Source organism: Desmodus rotundus, chromosome 10, assembly GCF_022682495.2.
Source record: "Desmodus rotundus isolate HL8 chromosome 10, HLdesRot8A.1, whole genome shotgun sequence".
In the NCBI taxonomy this organism is placed as follows: Eukaryota; Metazoa; Chordata; class Mammalia; order Chiroptera; family Phyllostomidae; genus Desmodus; species Desmodus rotundus.
In genome coordinates this window covers 68299568-68320603 of record NC_071396.1, presented here as the reverse complement: position 1 = coordinate 68320603, position 21036 = coordinate 68299568, and the positions used below count along the sequence as shown (strand labels likewise).

Below are 21036 nucleotides of genomic sequence, written 5' to 3'. Positions count from 1 at the left end.
GATTTGATGGTGTCTGTAAAGTTGGCAGCCCAAGGGCTGAGACTTAGCTGCCCTTACCTGTTGTTTTTATTAGGAATATTATAATTTGTAAAAGGAATGGTTGTTTGTAATTTCCAGGAATGTAAAGTAACTCAGACTAGATCTAAAAGTGTTTCGTAGTAAAAACCCAAAGAGAATCTTCTTAAATGAAGAGAGATGATTTATTTAATCAGCTTATCACTTCCTACCAAATGCTTGCTCACTGAGGTACTTACAGCCCACACTTCAACCTTTAAACTCATCCCAAGTCATCATTAATTCTAAATTAACAGGAGCCAAGCTGATACTTTTGTAGGGCGCATCACATGTACATGTGTGGATGTTGAGAGACAAAGAGTAGATACATATATGTAAAGATACACCATTGTATACATATCTAAGTACATCCATATGTATAGATACACTGTCATATACCTATCTAAGTACATACATGCATTTGTATATGCACATGAAGTTCATAAGTGAAAATTATAAATTTGACAATTGGCCCCCCTCACCATCTGTGGAGAAGGAAATTCCTTTTAGGGTCACTAGAAACCACTCATCTGACATGGGATAAACAGACTACATAATTCCCTACTGACTTCAGAATAAGCTCACTTGCCATTGAGAGTCAAAGTCAGAAGCACGCAGCCCCAAGCCTGGAGGTTGCACAAACACCACACCACGAGCTCTGGGCTGCTCTGGCTCTGCCCAGGGAGCTGCTGTCAGTGGTCCTGGCGTTGGGTGAAGCGCCTCTGCTCACAAGGTGCTCAGTTAAGGCAGCAAGTTTAGGAGAAGGAAGAAATCTTGGGGATCTTTCAATCCCACCCACCCCTTGATTCCCAGGAGAAAATGGTGGTCAAATGGCAAGGTGAATGCCCAACTGCTCCCTCAGCAGAGGTGACAATAGAAATCAAGTCAGGAGCTTTTCTTACTAGTGCATAAAAACTGGCAAAGTTAAAAACACTTCCATCCTGGGAGGAAGAGGCTGCCCTGACCTACTCGGAACCTTGGGGAACTAACTGCTCACAAAGGATGGGTGGGAAGCAAGCCCTTTGGGTGGAGAATTTACCTCCCTTTGCAGGCCATCTGTTTGTTCTGTAACACCTTCAAGTTGAGTTTTCCCCAGTTCCTTTTGCGTATTCTCTTTTAATAAAGATTCCTACAAAGAATGAAGAAAACAAATCACAATGTCTCAAAATAAATGTTCTGATTCACTTGTTATTAACTATTTTGTTCGCAGAAATTCTTTCCTTGAAATTGCATTAAAAATAAAATGAATGATATTTACTTAAGTTTTGATTATAGCAACGTGTTCCCATCTGCCATCTTTTGCATTATATCTCTTATACGGATATGAATTTAGTCTGGTGTGTTGTGCAGAATCTGAAACTGCTGTTGTTCTTGGGTGAGTCTGGCTTAATTTCAATACCAGAGTCACATCAATTTTAACAACAATTGTTACCACCTTAAATAATTTACTTTAAAAAGTTTACTAGGTTAAAATACAAAAATATTAAGAAAAAAACAGTCTTCATAATTACTAACAACTACATGCTAAATTTCTGCCAACATTCCTAATTTTTTATTTATATGGTTGTATTTAAACCTTATAGCAACCATATAAAGTGGCTATATTATTTGAGGTTGGGGTGTGCTAGTTAAGCTACTTGCCCAAGGTTGCTGTGTAGATTAATAAAAACAACAAACAGTTAGGAGTTTACATTCTTAACCTACTGCACACTTCACATAACTATAAACAGTTATTTAAAGGGATAACTTTAAATAACTTTAAACTTTAAATAACTTTATTTTTTCACATAATTTGACAAGTTGTTTAATTGGGAGCAAATCATTCAAAAATAGTTAAGATTTGACAGATTCACAGATACAGAATAGATTCACAGCTGTGGAGGGGCTGGAGGGATTGAGCAAAAATGGGAGAGAAAGAAAAAACTATGGACACAGACAACGGTGCAGTGATTGCCAGGGGACAAGGGGGATGGGAGGCAGAGGAAGGTAAAGGGGGTACATGGTGACGGATGAGGACTTGACTTTGGGTGGTGAACACACAACACAGTGTGCAGATGATGCGTTGTAGAATTGTGCACCTGAAACCCGTGTAATTGTGTTAACCAGTGTCATGTCATCGCAATAAATTCAATAAAATGGAAAAAATTGTTAAAATTTAAATCAACTATTTACTCACTTGATAAATTTAAAATATAGTTATATGCCTAGGGCCCATAGTGATTTAAAAAAATAGTATTTCTCTATTGTGTCTACAGTGAGTAGAAAAAACATTTCATTCTTTCCTGTTATTTTAATTAAAAACATGCACACACACACACACAGAAGCACACTGGCCTAAGAAAATGGTTAGTCTAAGAAAAGCTTTTAACTAAAAAAGGCATTCAGGAATGACTATCCTTGACACAGTAAATTAATTACCTCAAATTCTAGTGTATAGGTTTTAAGCAAAATTAAGAATTGTATTTTTTAATTAGCATTAAAATACTAGCAATACGAGAGTAGAATGTTGTCTACCAAGTCAATTCCTTAACTTTTCACCTTTATTTTTGGACCCAGATCCTGTTTGACTAAACACAAGACTGTGACATAGCCTCAGAGATTTTCACATAATTTTCCAGGATGAAGAAACTTTTCTGCCCTAGAACTCTAGTTCAGAATAATACATTTACAGAAAATGGTTATCTTTAGTATATTCCAACATTAAAGAACATACCATCCAGACTTATTTCCTGTGTTTGTGTTAGGACAGCTATCTTCAAATATACAAAGTTTTTCATAAAGAGGAGCAAGTGGACTTTGTCTTATTCCAAAAGGCAGAGAATGACCATGGGGTAGGGTAGAACTTTATAAAAAGGAATTTAGTGAATAACTCTTAAACAATGAAAGCTGTCCCACAGTAAAACAAGCTGGCATTCGCTAATGAGGTCCCTGGTCACGTTCAAGGGAAGACTGGACACCCCGCAGCAGTACACCCTGGGAATAGAGGAGGTGGGAGGACAGGCAAAATGACTCCTACTATGCAGACCAGCTCCACATCTCCCAGTGACACGTGTTTTTTATCCATCGCTGCATTACCAGTACCCACCCGGAGATATTTAGTTGTATTTTCCAGGTTTGACAAAATTCCATACGGGGCAGGGAACATGCCGGTGAGGTTCACAGAAAGAATAGTATCATCGGTATTGTCTAAGTCACTCAGCAGCACACCTGTACATTCATCATCACAAGCTAAAAGAAAAAGAAAGTTAAAATTTATGCAAAATGGTCTGCACAATTTCTCATGGGTGTGCATTAGCCATTGTGTAATAATAACATAACGTCATAATGAAGGCAAAGTATCCTGCAAGACCTCCAGGGACCGTGTTCTCACACCAGCTGGTGATGGGAGGTAAGCAGAAAATACTAATTTCCTATTCCCAGATGATGACGCTGGGACTCAGATCAGAGCACTGACTTCTTCGGGGTCACACAGAAAGAAACAATGGAGCCCAGAGTGGGTCCCAGGGCTGGTGCACATTCTGTCACACCGCTCAAGCCTTATGCTGCACCTGCTCATCTTTAACTTGGGCCAATGGCAGTGAATTCCAAATGCGTTTCCTTGAAGAGCGGGTGCATCTTTTTCTCAGATAGTTTGCAGACACACCTTCAGCACATACAAATGAAGGAGACTGGGGCCAATATTGGGCAAGTTTTTGCTTAAAATAAACACATAAACAAAACAAAAAAAACCTCTCGAATGCCATGATCCTAACATTGCTTCCTTCCTATCTTCCCCCTTGAACCACAGAGAAGACATCCGCAGGTGACTACTTCATGTACTTGCTAGTGAAGTAAATCAGACTGGAAAAAATCTCCACAGTAGCCACGAGCTGAAGCCATCAGTGAAATCTGGGTAACCCAGAGGGCAACCCACACAGTTGCCTCTGCTCTGACACTTGGCTCCATTAAAGGACTATTAATGCAGATACACGATAAAGTTGGAAATACTGTGTTGCTCACAGTGCTAGAGAGAGAAGTACTGTTATCCTAGAACCTTCTGCCGCAGCTCCAAACGCACTATGGAAGTTCAGTTTGGCAGATACAACGGCAATCTGTACTTAGTTAAAATAGAATGCTATCCTGCTGATGTCATAGGGCACAGTAACAGGAGAACATTTGAAAGGAAAAGCCATCTTTAAACATGTAGGAAAGGAAGAAAATACACACAAATACAATTGCTTTCCACCAGAATATGCCTGGGTTCGCATTCCTCGCATCGGAGCCCCGCGGCCCCTGGCCTGCAGACACACTGCCCAGATCCGCGGTCGCAGTCACGGTGAACAGAGCCATGCGGGCTGCAGTCACAGCTCTGGCAGGTGCCACCTGGCTTTTGAGGGTTCCCATGATAGCCTGACGAGCACCTACAGAAAGGAAAATATGCAGGTAGAGACAACAGTGCCAATACCAGTGAGTTCATAAATAAGCCAGCTCTGTGCAAGGAACCATTTCTGCCAAATGAAATGCAAAGAACACAGGTCCTCCTATCTCATTCTACACTTCATTTCCTAAGAGGAAGATGAGATGGCCACAGACAGTGCATTTGCTCATCTTGATACCTAGGAGATTTTGTTTTGAAATGACTCTCAAATTACTTTAGTAAACATGTCCTAGCAATCTCCATGTGGTAAGTCCTCCACATACCTCTCACAGTACTGTCCTTCATAGCCCAGAACACAGGCATCACAGCGGAAATCACGATCACCTTCCAAAACACAAGTGGGACTGAAACTGAAAGAAAACAAATTTGCTGAATTTTCAGATATACAATTTCAATTCTTTCTTGTGGTACTTGTTCATTACTCTCAGGTACATGGTACTATCCTAAAATTTAAGTGGTCACAGTGCACAGTTAGACAAGATTTGTAGGGCTTACAATCCACTGGGCAAAAAGAAGGAAAAGCGAACATGTAGTTAGTATACAAGTGAGCACCTCTTTTATCCAGAAGACTCTCTTTAAACACCCGTCTAGTGACGGCCATGTGAGTGCGGAGGGAAAGGAGACGGATCGCACAGATTTCACCTAATTAGTCACCAAACAAGAGAGCTTCCCAGGTGAAAGGTCTTGTTCTGAGGCTTAGGTGAAGAATTATGTGACTTTGATTAAAGAGAGCCATACATGACTAGCTGAGAACCAGCAGGGAGAAGAGCTGGACAAGTGCTGGTGAATAGAATGGGCTGTAATGAAAGGCAAGCGGGAAAAGGTGGGGTGAAGAAAAGTGAAGTGTGAGGGTGGGATTTGACAATGAATGGACCTGAAGGTAGGGAGTCATGTGAAGGGTCATCTGAAGCAAAATTATAGAGCCGCTCAGAGTTTAATATCCACTCAGGTACCGATCTCCGTCACTCAAAAACTTCAGCTTTTGCATTATTCCTGCCTTTGTGTTCAACAACCTCTGCCTCCACGTTTTAAATTACCAATGCACCATCTAGAGGCTCAGATGGGTACTGCAAAGCACTGGAAAAAAACAACAGGGGGAGTCTGTTTTTGTTGTTGTTGTTGTTTGGTGGGGGGCTAGTTAAGAGAAGTGGCTGGGTGAAAAAGTGAAGGGATTAAGCAAAAAAAATTTTTTTAATCTCATAGACACAACTGTATGGTGATTGATAGAGGGGAAAGGAGTGTGGGGGAGGTAGAAAAGGATAAAGGGGGGATGAATGGTGATGGAAGGAGACTTGACTTCTATATGGGTGGTGAACACACATATATCTATATGATATATCAATATATCATATAGATATATGATATACAAATGATATATTATAGAGTTCTACACCTGAAACCTATATAATTTTGTTAATTAATGTCACCCCAATAAAGTCAGTAAAAAAGAAAAAAAGAGACTCCCAGAATGAGTTACGGGGTTCTCTATCAGCCTTACTTCACTTCTTACATTTTTCCTTCCTTAAACACTACAAGGAAAGACTTCAGTGGAAACATAAAAAGTGTAGAAAGTGAAAAAATAGAAGTATTTTAGGGCCCCTCAGGTGCAGATCACATACAGAGTGTGCATAGCCTCCCAGGTTCTTCCTGGTAGCATAAACTTCAATTTATTAGCATGGGCTCTGGGGATGGTTAGAACCTTTTTTGGCTGAAAAAGTAAAATATTCAGACATTACAGAAATATGCAAAGTAGAAGGATAATATACTCTTCCAAACATTTCTCTGGGCACATGTAGCCATGAAGCTATGGATATGAATATACATGTGAATATAATTTTTTCCTGAATGGTATCACATGACATAGTCACAATTAATTTAATTGGTTATTTCTCCAATTTTGTACATATAGATATACCTTATTCTTTTCTCAGTGTTTGTACAATATTTCACTGTAGGTATGTACTACCGTGTCTATAAATCAATCCGCTGTAGGCACGTATTTCAGTTTCTCTTCAATTTCTCATGATACAAGCAACGATGAAATGTATCCATCATTACATGCATATGAAAGTATTTCAATAGTTCAGATTACAGGAGTGGAACTGATGAGTCAAGTTTTATGTACAGATTTAATACAAAGCATTAATAATAACAATAAATTTTAGGATGCTTGATAGTTTACAAAGGAAATTTACACAGTGCCTCTCATTTCATATTCACCATCAAGCATTGCTTACTTGGAGACAATAAAAGATAGAAGATTCAAAGAAATGTTAAAAAAAACACTTCATTTTAGTATACTGAATGTTGGTATTTGATCTATTGTTCAATGCTTTGTCAATATTTTAAGCAATAATGAAATAATTACTTATGAATTACAATTTTCATTAAAACCAAAGAGACCCACAGACATTCCAACTTCCACTTAAAATCTCTGGTTCTTTTTGGTGTTCGGATAATTCTTTACAAGCATCATGAGTACAAGGTAGAACCCAACCCAAATCACATCCCTGTGTGGCATTTCCACACCTTATCAGTTATCAAATATAAATTCTAACCCTGTTCCCTTACACTAAACAGGAACATAATTCTTCATATCATTATTCATAAAATTAATAACAAGTCACCTCTAGGCACACTGGATACATAGGTCGGAGGCTAAAATTAACCTTTAAGGAAAAAAAAACAACTGAAAGTCCTTTCTTTAATTGGGTATTCTAACACCCAAAATACCAACACAGATACTTTGCTTTTGAAAAGATTCTCTTCAGGTGTTTGTGAGAATTGAACACTTTTTCTTAAAACTAGCCTTTCTTAACACATGGAGAATATTAATCATAATAGATCACATCAAGGCCCTGGAAAATAGGGCTGAAAACCGAATCATCCCAGCTTGGTGGCGCAGGTGTGCCAGTGCACCTGCATGGGCTCACCTTGCAGGGCGGCTGTGAGGACAGGCGCACAGAGAGCAGTCAGTGGCTGAGCCAGTCACCTTCCCGTAGTACCCGGGAGCACACACATCACAGTGGTCACCGGAGGTGTTATGGCTGCAATTCTGGTCCCCACATTTCAGAAGAAGAGGGAAACAATGGGAAATTGTTAGAAATCATCCTTATCTGCTAATAGTTAAGCACTTCCGTGTTTCCTTCAGTTTTCTTCTTCCCTCCCTCCCTTTTCTTTTTTTCCTTCCCTTCCTTCCTTCCTTCCTCCCTTCCTTCCTTCCTTCCTTCCCTCCTTCTTTCCTAAGGAAGGGAGGCATTTTCCTTCATGTTTGTTAAATCATGGAAACACTGCCAGCTCTGTGGCCTTAATTCAAGATAAAACTGCATTTATCCAATAATACAGCCTAGAAATTACTAATGCATTCTTCTTATGGAAAATATCCATGTAGCAGCTAGTTTCTGATCTTTAACTGTATCTAAATGAATCTAAACTGTATAGTGACTTAAAAATGATTTGAAGCACACCCGTTCTACATGTGGTTGGGGTCAATGATCACAGGTAGGGAGTTGAAAAAGCAGAAATAAATGGGTGAAGGATTTAGGAAACAGAGAGGGAAGGAAACACAGTTTTTGAGCACCAACAGGTTCCTGCAATAACCAAATCATTTCCAGTTAAATTTTATGTCACCATTTGAACCTAAAATTTTGCTACTTAAAAAATTTTATGCTAAATACGCAAAGTAGTTCTTGGTATCCAAGTCCAACACGAACTCTGCTTTTGCTCGGCCCTGGGTGCTGGACTCTGCGTCTGATGCGGTGACTGAAAGCCACTGAGCTAACCTAACCCACCAACTGTCTCGGACTCAATCCTGGGCAGAAAGAGAGGATATAGAAAGAAACCTTTTTACATGTTTAAAAAAATATTTTTAAGTTTTTTAAATTTCAAAATGATTCCAGTATTTTACATTTTAAAATTGTATTCCTATCTCACCTGATGAAAATAGATTTTAGTGGGATCCACTTTGCCCCTAAAACAGACATATCTTTAGATGTAAAATTTGCAACCTCTCTCTTAAAAAGAAAATGTGTTAAATAGCTGTTTTAATGATGTATCTGTGTGTCTGTATATAGATATATATGTATATATGTGTATATACATATATATCTCCAATAAAGAATAAATATTAGACGATGAGATAGGATCAAAGCAGATATTTTGGTTTTTGATTGCTAACACCAACTACAACATTGAAAACTTAAAAACTCCTCCTAACATATAAAGGGTTACAAATGCCCTGGTTTTCAAGATCCTAGAGAATCAAAGACAAGCTGCCCCAAAGAGTAGCAAACAAATAAGAACCTGTTCATTGGACTAACACGCAGGCTGAGTTAGCTGCTATGGGAGGTGCACGGAGAATGCCTGCCAATTTTTCAACTGGAAAAGGGGGGAGTCGTCTCCGGGAAGACAGTAGCCGGGGAGAGGGACTCCCAGGTTATCTTTCTGATCCTCAGTCTCCCCACACCTCTCCAGGTCACGTTCTGATGAATCACTTCTATGGTTATACCATAGGCCCAGTGATACGAAGAGGGAGGAACATCCTACATGCTGGCTGACAAAATCAGATCCAACAAGGTCTTGACCCCCCACCTATACTACAACAACTACATAGGGAATGCTTAAGAGATTTTATCAAATGGAAGAACTACACCACAAAAGAGATGAAGACTGAAGATAAAGGTAAGGTCCCAAGTTCAAAGAGCAAGGATCTGGGGGCTACACTTGCGGAAAGACTGTGTGTCTCAATGTCTGGTCAGCTCAGGAGAGGTGGCAACAAATGGGCGCTGGCTGTGGGCATGCTTTCAGTCAGATGCTGACACTCACACCTCAGAATGGGGGACAGACTCAGAACATCACAGAGGACCACCGTGGACATATAAACTGAGGGTATCTGCCCAAGAGGGCTGGATATTCAGATTCTTTGCATATGTGAAAGAGGTATTTTATCAAGTGTTTTTGCAAGTTACTTGTCAAGATACTGCCACTTTTCTTGAACAAATTTGAGCTAATGGCTTGTCTCAATGATTCCAAACATTAAAACTGTACCAACAGGTGGATGACCCCAGGACTCCAGACCCAGGAATAATTGGGCTTCCCAAAGATGAGCTGAGCTGCTGTGAAAGTGAGCTCCCCATTGCTGGAGGTGTGTACACATACATTAAATACCTACTTGGCATGGACGTTATGGTTTGGTCTTAAGACCTGAGGGAGTCTGACAAAAGTAGAAGGTCGGTTGCAACCCTGAAATTCCAAGCTGTAAGCCCAGACCCTGTTTTCTGTTTAGAGGGAGTTTTATTCACAGTAATTAGCAGTATAGGGACAAACAGAACACAGATCTTCCATAAAAAAGGGGAAGAGCAAGAAGCAACATGTGTTCTGCTCAATACCATGAGATTACAGAACATCTAAATTCAGAGTCTTTGTCCAGCTTTCTGACAGTATGTATATCCATTGCTGTTTTACTATGAAATGTAATGAACAGACCCAGGAGAGGTCTCTTAGGTGTCCCCCCAGTCAGGGAACTGTCTGGAAGCTATTCTTCATTGTTTACACAGGGAAATCTCTGCCTCGGTCTTTCATGGACTGGGGCAAGCAGACTACGTTCTTTCCTAGATACAAATCAACAAGTCAGCTGAAGATCTTGGATCTTTGTTCTGGTGGATTCAGGCAAGGAAAGGTGGGGTCATGATTTAATGTCCTTAGAGTGCCTAATCTCGTGAAAATAGTTAGCTGTGGATGTAGTCCGAAAGAATTTATCTACTTTTTAAACTGTTCATGTGATTTTTGCCCTATGATTGACCAAGGGACCTTCCCAGTTGATTACATCTCACTTTAAGTTGCCTGAAATCCCTTTTTAAATCCTTAAATGAGATTTTCTCATTTTCTCTATTAGCACTTTTGCCTGGAGCATGAGCTCATGAGAATGAATAAATTTTTCTTAATAGTGTTGCAACTATTTGTATCTTCATTAAGTCCATTTTACCTTGGATGATGGAATAATTCTTTAATTTCACATATATAATGGGGCCAGGAAAGGTTAATACATATCTTTTAATTGAGGAAAACGATGAAGTATTTCAGTTTCTAAATTCACCTGGGCACTGCTGTGATTTAGCAATTTTCTCAGTAGAAACTGCTTTTAAATTCCACAAATGAAAGATGCTTCCAAGTAAAAGAAGAGAAAGATGCATCTAGTGTGACTGGAGGCCAAGTCACACTAGTTCCTGTGTCCCATTCCTTGTGACTGGGCCACAGCCAGGACCTCTAATGCTGCTGGTGTGTCCTTCTTGGTTGGCAGTTCATTTTTCTTCAGTGAGTTATTTTATCTGAGGCAAGTTAGTCTTGGCACAATATCTACAAGTTACCAATGTTTCCATGTTAGTGACTGTAAAGGATGACATTTTAGGACTAGGGAAAGAATGTCAGATTGTTCTGTGTTATCAATGAGGTCAGGACAGCTTAAGCGAAATCATGAGCACAAGATTCTGTCCTCAGTCAGGGCCACGAGACTTCTGTGTGGGTCACATGGTCCTTTGCAGTGACCAACTTCTCCTCATGTCCCTGAGACCGATCCCGGTGGAGGGGAAGGCGGCTGAGAAGCAAATGCAAACTAAGACAGCCACGAGAATATTTTTTTCTTTTTTACAAATGCAAGGAGAGAGCAATACTTTACACAGAGAGATAAATTTTCAACATTGGCATTAACTTATTTGAAAACTTCCAGGTGACTTTTCAATTCTATGATGTAAAGTTCTCATCTACTTTCACTATAACCACTAGCACCGTAAGTGGAAACAAGGCACACTTAACCAATTCCCCAAATGATGCCCACAAATTTAAGGAAGCAAAATTTATAAAGGACTTTCCACAAGCAATCTCAGGCTACTTAGCTAGACCTTTCTGAAAAGATATGTATGTATATCTTATATTTAGTTAAATGTAAGCTCTCTTTAAACCAAGGAACTGGTGTGCCTTTGAATCAGAAATTTAAAGGCTCACTGCCTGCCCTCATTCTAACCTTCAAGCAAGCTCCCACCCGAACAAGCATACCAGACATGTCCCCGTTTCTGGGTCACAGATGTCACTGTGGTTGTTACAACTGCAGGGCACACAAGGAGCAAGCAGAAGGCGAGGTCCCCTGTCAGCACCCTGCGGAAGCTTCCCTCTGTAGTAACCAGGTGCACAGTTCTGAAGGGATGCAAAAGGGAAAGAAATGAATGAACAACCTGATTTAAAAAGGGGCAAATGACTGGAATAGACATTTCTCCAAAGACGATACACAGATGGTGAATAAGCACATGAGAAGATGCTCCACATAACCAATCACTAGGGAGATGCAAATCAAAACCACCTCACACACATGAGGATGGCTATTCAACAACAACAACAACAACAACAACAACAACAACAACAAAACAGAAAAGAAATCCAGCCGTTGGCAAGGATGAGGAAACCAGAACCCTCGTGCTTTGCCGGAGGGAATGTAAGACGGTGCAGTGCCATGCACCGCAATATGGCAGCATCTCAAAAATGAAAAACAGAATTACTGCATGATCCAGCACCTCGACTTCTGGGCCTAAACCCTAAGGAACTGAAAGCAGGGTCTTGGAGAAATATTTGTACATCCATCTTCATAGCAGTAGTACTTACAAAAGCCAAAAGGTGAAACAACCTCAGCATCCATTGATGGATGAGTGGATAAACAAAATAAGGTCCACAGATACATAGAGTATTATTCATCCATAAAAAAGGAGCACATCACATCCAGACACGTAGTACAACATGGATTAACCTGAAGACATTATGCTAAGTGAAATAAGCCAGTCATAAAAAGACAAATACTGTCTTTTGATTCCATGTGCATGAGGGGCCTAGAGTAGTTACATTCCGAGATACACAAAACAGAGTGGTGGTCACCAGGGACTGGGGGGAGGGGGATGAGGAGTTAGTGTTTAATGAGTACAGAGTTTTAGTTTCGCCAGGTGAATAACTCTAAAGATTGGTTGTACAACTATGTGAATACACTTAACACTACAGAACTGCACACTTAAAATGGTTAGGACGGTAAAGTTTAAGTTTATGCATATTTTACCACATTAAAAAATTTAAGGGGAAAATAATGTAATAGATAGGCATAAGTTCTATCCATCACTCAGAGCTGCTATAACAAGCACATTTCAACTCAAAACCAGACAAGGGATTTTAATCACAGTCTCCCACCTGACATGAGAGTCCAGCCGTGCCGGGCGGACAGAGGCACTTCTCCAACAGTGAGGCCCCCTCCCTGCCTGGGGGTTGCTCGTCGGCCTTCCTGCCGACCTCCATGGAAATGTTTGAGATCCTGTGAAACCAGTGTGTTGAGGAGTATGAGAAAAAACACTCATTTTTTGAAAGACACTTTCTAGAAACAACACATTACACAATAATATTTGCACATATACTAAACCCAAGCTTTGCTGCCACTCAGGATTATAAAAGAACTGTGAGAAAGCACGTGAATACTGTCATTACACAGTGACGGCTCTCCGTCGACACCTTGGAACTTGAAAATAGTGTTACAGAAAGAATACCTGAAGACCTCTTGAAGTACCACTTTGGCAGCTTCCTTTATGGGTTAGGTACTAAACGAGCAGGTGACACAATTCTTGATATATTACTTATAAAGAAATGAGCATCGCCGTTTAAGAGCAGAAAATAGCAGAACTTAATTTTTTTTTTTTGCATTTTATCTCACCTAAGACATCACCGTTGTGTAGTTGTATTTTACGTGCACTTTAGTATGGAAGATGGATAGTCTATGTCATTTTTCATACACTTCATACTAATATTAAAATTTAATAAGGTTTTGGTGGAGAACAGAAATACAGATATTAATACACATAGGAGGTAATGGGGACGAAGTAAATCAAATCCCTTCAGTTTGCTCTCACATAAGAAAAATATTTTTAAAATTCTAGAAGTTTCCAAGTACCTGCTTTGCTGTAACCCTTGACCATACGATGCTTTGATGAGGATGTACTCGATGTTGCTAAGAACAGACATAAAATCTGAGCGTGTGACAGGTTTCTCAGAAACAGAATTAAAATATTTCCAATAATTCTGTGGATGAAAACACATTCAATGAAATTCAGAGTATGAATTCTCAGAAGCATGTGAATTTACAAAGAGATTCTTTTATATATTTGTCCAGAAATGAGCCCAGTTCTATGCATGACACTAAGTTTAACTGAGGAAGACCCCCTGTCACCTCCCAGGGGCAGCAGCAGTGCTGGTCTCGTTTATCCACCGACACATGTGATCTATGACAGCCACACAGGGGACAGTCGATCAGTATCTGCCCAGTGGATGCATGCACACTGCCAGATTCGAGCAAGTCCAAAGACTTCCTACCATTGTGTCCACACAGGTGGAGGCTTGTGAACCAAGATAAAGGATTCAAATGCAATTCCCACTAAATTAACATAAGCCTTACATCTACATCTTAAGAATAGGAATTTGAGTCATTTTTAGAAACCTTGCCAAACCCACTGAAATTTTGATCTCAGGGTCTCTGAGATCACTCTCTTACTAGCAGCTAAATGACTTCATTACATCCATAGCAAAGTTCACACCTTTGCAGGGCTTATATGAAAAGTATGCATGGTCACCTCTTTCATTTCTACTGCTTGCTCTTGTCTCACTCCATTCTCTGGTGCGGGTGCATCCATGTAAATGACTTGCTTTCTGGTCCGGCCTCCTCTGATGAGCACCTGAGGCTCAAGGTTGAAGGTGCCCACACCGTGGGCGGAGTAGAAGGCCACACTGTACTTCAGTTTGCCGCCATAAGCCATGAGCTATCAAATAGCATATCATTGTTTACTTCTCCGACACAGCATTCATTTAAAAATGATTCATTACAAGCCTGCTGCCATTTGGAAGAAATCTTGTGTTTTAAAGAAAACATTATATGGTTGGAATATGTTGTCTAGAATTTGCTTCCTTCTAATTCTGCTTAGTTTTGGAGAGTAGAGTCTTTTTTTTTTTTTGGTTAAGTAGATAATTTTCACAAAGTTTTAAGAAACTAAATGTATTGGGGTAACATTGGTTAATAGCAATATATAATGTTCAGCTGTCGACATTACGATTCAACATCTGTGTGCTCTATTGCATGCCCGCCGGCCAATGCCTAGCTTCCTTCCTTTACTATTCAGTGTATAACACTCAGCCCCTTTACCCACGTTGCTCTCCCTCATCCCCTTCCCACTAATATGTGGGCTATAGTACAAAGTTTTTAACCACTTTATTGAGGTATGATTGTCTGTAAAACGCCACATGCATTTAATGTGTACACCTGTGAAACCATCACCCCCATCAAAGCCACAGACACACCCACCACCTTGCACTGTCTCCTCTCCATGATGCTAACAATGGTAAGCTCCAGAATAACAAATCAATGTAGTAATGGTCCTAATTATTCTCAAGCTCCTTTGAATTATAAATTATTTACGTCTGCAGGCTCGCTAGATGTATATTTGCACATTTTATGATCAGGGTGAATCCGCACCCAGATTCTGATGTTTACTTGAACAAAAATGCAAGCGATGGCTTTAATGTTCTTTCCCCCAGACTGAGCAACAGTTTCCTGAGAAAGACCTTGTAGGTATAGTACCCAGGTTTGTATTGAGCTTAGATCAGTAAAAACAATAAGTATTTGCTGAACAACTTCTTTAAGAACAAGAAAAATAATATGATTTGAATTTTAAGACTTCAAAATTAATCCTTACATATAAGGAGATTTTTATACATGTTAAACTTCTCCATCCCCACTCAGAAGGGGGAATTAATAACCTCTTCCGTTAACGACAGGCCAGCACAGTGTTGTGACTCAAATGACACCCGCTCCCCTGGGAATGTGTGTGGCTCTAGGATGGGTGTGGCCTCACCTGGTCGCCCTGGAACTGCCCTGGCAACCGCCAGTAAAACGGCTCCGCGTGGACATGCTGCCTGACGGTCACGGCGTCCAGGAGGACATCGGGGGCCTGGTGATACACCCCTCGGGTCGTGCCCCTGAGGTTACTCTGAGAAACCACACGCAGAAGGGGCTGATCTGAGCCCAGCGTTACCTAGTCAGAGAAGGGAGGAGAAGCGCACTATAGAACATGAACTAACTCCATACCTTTGTTTTGCCAGATTCTACCACTGATTCGCAGACAATACAGTTTCAATATTAGGACAGGAATAATAGTAACTTTTCCTTTAAACTTGAACATCTGGGTTAAAATGAACTAAACATGTTTTAAGCTACGGCATTTAAGATCGAATGGTTGCTACACAACAACAACGCTCAGTTATATGGAGGAGCCTGTTGAGATGTTTTTATCATCTCTCCAATGCTTCTGATAGATTAGCTAAAGAGCAACACTGAGTGCTTTTATTCCAGCTCCATGTATTTCTTTGGATGGGCAGATGCAGAGTCTGATTCATAACAAACCCAAATTAGTTTCTCAGTATTTCTGATGCCAAAAAGTAAAATTTAATGTAAGTATTTGACTGTTTCTCCTAAGCCCAATCTGACTCCCAAGGGGGTACAGGGTAAACACAGAACATGTTAACTGCATGCCTCACTTACTGGCATCCTCACATAACCCTCCACCTCTGAGCAGAGTTGAGACAGCCCAAAGCAGAAGCATGGGGTGCACCCCAGAGGGTTGTCGGCATGGAGGGCATAGGTGCCAGCTCGACACTCGCTGCACTGAAGGCCAAGGACATTTTCCTAAAAGGGAAAAAAATAGGAGACTTACTTTTACCTGAAAGAAAGAGATACAATTTCTGAAGAAACAGAAATGAAATAAACCAAACCATAAAAATAATTTTGGATCAACAAACATCCCTGAACTAGCTGTTCCTTAGGCAAGTTCCTTAACCTCTGTGAGGATCAGTTCTCTCAAAAACTCAATGGGTGATTCCCAAGCACAGCTGATGACCAGAATCATCTTGGAAGCTCTAGGAAAATACAAATTCCCTGATGAAAATCTCCAGAGGGGGCGCCAGAATCCTCCCAGAGGTCACCAGGTGACTGCTGATCAGTTTTGGAGAATGGGGAAAAGATGGGGAAAAGAACGGGAAGGGTTGTGAAGGAACATGTATAAAGGACACATGGACAAATCCAAAGGTGGGTAGGATTGAAGGTGGGAGGTGGGCGTGGGTGGGGTGGGGGAGAGGGGTGGGGAGAAAATGAAGACAACTGTACTTGAACAACAATAAAGAAAAATATTCTAAGAGAGAGAGAGAGAAAGAGAAAGAGAGAGAGAGAGAGAGAGAGAGAGAACGAACCACGGACCAGGTCCCCCTTGCTCAAACCATCTGTAATGAGAACTGCTATCATAAATGTGGGGAGCCAAAAATATTCACTGATGTTTCATTACTCCCAGGCAGAGCACGTCTATGAGTGTTCCCTTCCTCATCCCCAGTCACTAGGCAGTCCCTACCGTCGGGCTTCCATCTCACCAGACCCAGGAAAGGGCCAGAGAAGGTAGACAGTGATCTCCTTACAACAAACCACAATGGAAAAACTAATGGAAATATGTGGAATGCGACATGATGTTGAAATCTTACCTTCTGGGAAAATAAGAAATATGATTTTCCTTTAGTCTGGTCAGCATGTACAAAAGAATAATTACTTAACAGCTCTAAAACCACAAATCTTCTTTAGCCCTGGGTTATCTGTTTTACCTGTATACCCAAGACAAACCGGCTGTCAGCCAACTGGATCATATGACAGAAAACTCAGTGTTTCTAAATCAGTGCCACTGTCTGACACTTGTAATAATCAGTAAACATTCCACTTAAAGAACCATCCATAGTTCTAGAAGAGCATACACAGACTTACCCTCAGATCTGGAAGGCAGTGTGAACACATTATGAGATGCGCCTGAAATCTAGCTGCTTAATTAAACAGTTAAAAGCCCAAAAGTCAGGATGATGAGTGAGAGAGAAGAAAACGGAGCATCAAGGACCCGTACCTTGCAAGAGCAGGTGCCAGTTTCCTGTGCACAGCTGCAAAGACCCTGTTCCTCTTCACAGGTGTCCACTAGTGTCCCTCTCACGTCACAGTCACAGGCCACACAGTCTGGAAAGTCCCGGAAACCCAGGGAGCACTGGTCGCAGCTCAGGCCACCAAATGCAGGCTTACACTGGCAATGGCCAGTGAGCACATCGCACCGGTGACTGGCTGACCCTTCACCACTGCAATTGCAGGCCTGAGAGAAGAAAAAAACCTTAAATAAAAAGGCAGCTTTTACATTTTCATAATGTACACACGTTGGGATGACAGAAAACACTAACTGTGGGGGAATTATACGGATGCATGGATCTCCCTCGCCATTGTTATATGGATTCGCTTCGCCAGCTGCCGACGGGAGGCAGGGGCTGCATCGCTGGACGTTTGTGCATCTTTGTGGCACGTGCACACTGGGTCAAGACTGTGACCTGAAGTTCAATCTGCTTAATACGTCTACACAGTCCAGCCTCATTGTTTTAGAAGCCAAGTCATGTTTCTAGTTTCAAAGCACAGACTATATCTAAGTTGAACTGAAAAAAGTTACACAGAAAATTAGAAACCTCAAAGACTGGACATAACCATCCTCCCCAATAAAGTGATTTATACCCTTGTCCTGAAAGGTAGTAACACTGCACAACATATTTAAAAGGTGCTAGAATACATTTTTGACCTTCTAACCATCAATTCCACAGCTAGATTCTTGGAGAACATTCAGAACGATGTATTTAAGGGTGCTGCTTTTTTCATTTTGATTCCTACGATCCATATTGGGTTTTAATACAGCTTGTTCAACAGGTGAAAATCAAGCGAACAGGTAAAAGAAAAGGAACAAAACTTGCTTCAGCAAAGGAATGCTCAGTTGGGAACACACAGAGATGACGGTGCACACCTGGCATCCGAGCTCCAGGTCATAGCCCCAGTATCCGTCCTCACATTCTTCACACGTTACGCCTTGAGTATGAGGTGGGCAGATACACGCCCCCGAGTGCGGGTCACATGAATTCTGAGTGTGAGCGCAATCACAGGCTGCAGCAAAGACAGATGGTGGTGTCACACATCAGGACGTCAGGACCACTGGTGCAACTGAAGGGGTAAGAGCTGATGCTACAAGTGATTTCCTTTTATTAATAATCTGAACTGTTCTAGTCCCTAAAAAGGACCACATAACCCCCAGGGCCCCTCTGTGTCTCATGGACAGTGGTTGCTCCTTCCAGTCAAGAGATGCTGCTGGGAGAGGGGTCATCAAGACACAGTGGTAGAAACAGAGAAGAGACTGGAAAAAACCTGGAGGGGTGGGAAGAACGGTGAGAGCTGGTATTTATCGAGCATTTTTTGTATGCCAAATGCTGTGTTAAAGCCTACGTACAACCTTAAAAATAACTCCTGGATGGAGATTAAAATTAGCTTCTCCATTTTACAATGAGGAAAGTGAAGCCAATTAATTAATCTAACCTCACACAATTAGGAGAACCTGACCAAAGCTTATGGATGTACTGAGAACAGGGAAACAGAGAAAAGGTATGAAATTCTACATGCTAAAAGGAGAAAATGTAAAGGAACTTAATAGAGTTAGAGGCAAAGGTAGAGCTCAAGGAAACGTCTGTGGATTATGATAGAGTCTCAATAATTTATTTAAAAGCTTACCTGTACAGCCACCATCCTGGAATGCATAGAAGCCACGTGCACACCTGTCGCACCTTTTCCCAGCTACACCTGGAATGCAGTGACACTGGCCTTCCTCCGTGCAGTCACCTGACATGGAGCCCGATGGGCTGCAGCTACAGGGCAGGCAGCCAAGCCCTGTGTCCAGCCCGTAATAGCCACGCTGTTGCACAGAGGGGCAGAATCGTGGAAGCCAAAATATGGTATAACAAGTGACTGATGATATTAGAATGTTTTCCCAATCAAACATGGGATGTTTCACAGAATCATAAATTGTTTGTGACATCATTCTACTCTTTATAACAGAAAACATCCTCTAGATAGGGAGGCACGGCCCACACCAGTCCTGTTTTGCGCCTAAGCTCTCTCTAGCAGTCACAGATTCATTTCATTTGCGCCAACGTTAAGATGTCAATTACAGACATTGCTGACAAATATTTTAATTGTGTCCAAGGACCAGCAGGCATCTTACCAAGCACTGGTCGCACCACTGTCCAGTCACGTGTGGTTTGCAGTTGCACAGTCCGGTCTCACGATGGCAGACGTCAGAGAGAGAGCCCTTCCCGTGGCATGCACAGGCTAAGACACACACAAAGACACGCTGTGTTCACTTCTGGGTGTGGTCATAGTGAGACCCCTAGTCCCCGAAGGAAAATTTGTAAACATTCATGTTTCCAGTCACATAACAAAAAGAAATACATACTTGTACATTGCTTCGCAGTAACTTTAAATATTTAGCATTTTCCTGAAACGTAAGCTATAATAGGGTTGGTAGAAGAAACCATCACAGAGAAAATAAAACTACTGAAGTTATTAAGATAATAATTAGCAAACTAACTTGACCAATTTCATAAATTCCTTGAAATTTTTTCAATAACCCACCAACGTATATCCACAATCTTCATTAAAAAACATGTAGTGGAGATTTCAAAATCAGTTTAGCCATTTGCTCTCACTTTAATTATGTCTGTATTTATTACTGTTTTAAAGCCCAGTTATACCAATCTAGATAAATACCATATTTCATAATTTAATGAAAAATATTTCCTTGTTCTGACTCACGAGTCATTTGTAGTTCCAATAGACTTCCCTTCAGGCTAGACTTGTCAGTTGTACCTATGGTTACAATGTTGATGATTAAAGCCACATAATCCACCACCCTTTCAAAGTGATGCAATTTAATGGGTCGGAGAAATGTTTAATTGATATTCATCCTATAGCCATCAATATGCACTTAATTTAAAGTATTTAATATTCTCACTGACAAAATATCATGAATGCTTGGACTCAGAAAATACGCCATTTCTGTCGTGTGGTGCAATGATGTAAAAGGAAAGAAAAAGTGCGAACCATCTGCAGCCCAAGCACACTATGCGGCAGTGTACTGCAGTGGGAGGCAGAGCACTGGCAGATGCTGAACTGGAGGTCAGAAGGAATTCTGTCTCCTCGATTGACAAAGCCCAAGCACCGAGCCTCTCTGTCACCGGAGGTTTCCTCTGGTGTAAGCGGAGTGATGCAGAGGCCGGCGGAGTGCTGTGGGCCCCACTCACTGCTGTCCGTTCCTGCAGTCAAACGTGGAACTCGCCACTAACTCTTTGTATCAGACATGCCTTTATGTTTCTTGTATTTCTGATGCTTTGACTTCTGGGGCCTTGCAGACTCTGGAGAGACTATCCGTCCCAGGACTTTCCAATTCCTAGAGAGTGAACAGCTCCAACACCTTTCTTACGCAAACCAACCAATCCAGAGCCTTCTTTTTTGGGATCTGACATCCCACTATCCACTTACCCTTAATCACCCCAGGGCCATGCTTGAGACAAGTAGGGGCAGCTCCTATGCCCCAAAGCCTGCTGAAATTATTCAA

At 41.1% G+C, this 21036-nt stretch overlaps 1 protein-coding gene across 3 annotated transcripts in view; it reads right to left on the bottom strand.

Annotated features, from left to right (window-relative positions):
* LAMA1 (laminin subunit alpha 1) overlaps positions 1-21036 on the bottom strand; it is a 156213-nt gene that overhangs the window by 48968 nt on the left and 86209 nt on the right. For all 3 annotated transcript variants that reach the window (XM_045187958.2, XM_045187959.2, XM_053913282.1), the window contains exons 20-34: positions 19645-19751; positions 19155-19335; positions 18400-18536; positions 17473-17709; positions 16080-16223; positions 15394-15573; positions 14119-14304; positions 13443-13570; positions 12692-12812; positions 11522-11659; positions 7405-7526; positions 4735-4821; positions 4261-4454; positions 3140-3282; positions 1094-1183 (exon numbers count right to left, since the gene is read on the bottom strand). In XM_045187958.2, the coding sequence (XP_045043893.2) occupies positions 1094-1183; positions 3140-3282; positions 4261-4454; positions 4735-4821; positions 7405-7526; positions 11522-11659; positions 12692-12812; positions 13443-13570; positions 14119-14304; positions 15394-15573; positions 16080-16223; positions 17473-17709; positions 18400-18536; positions 19155-19335; positions 19645-19751 (2195 nt within the window). The remainder of the gene's footprint in view (positions 1-1093; positions 1184-3139; positions 3283-4260; positions 4455-4734; positions 4822-7404; positions 7527-11521; positions 11660-12691; positions 12813-13442; positions 13571-14118; positions 14305-15393; positions 15574-16079; positions 16224-17472; positions 17710-18399; positions 18537-19154; positions 19336-19644; positions 19752-21036) is intronic.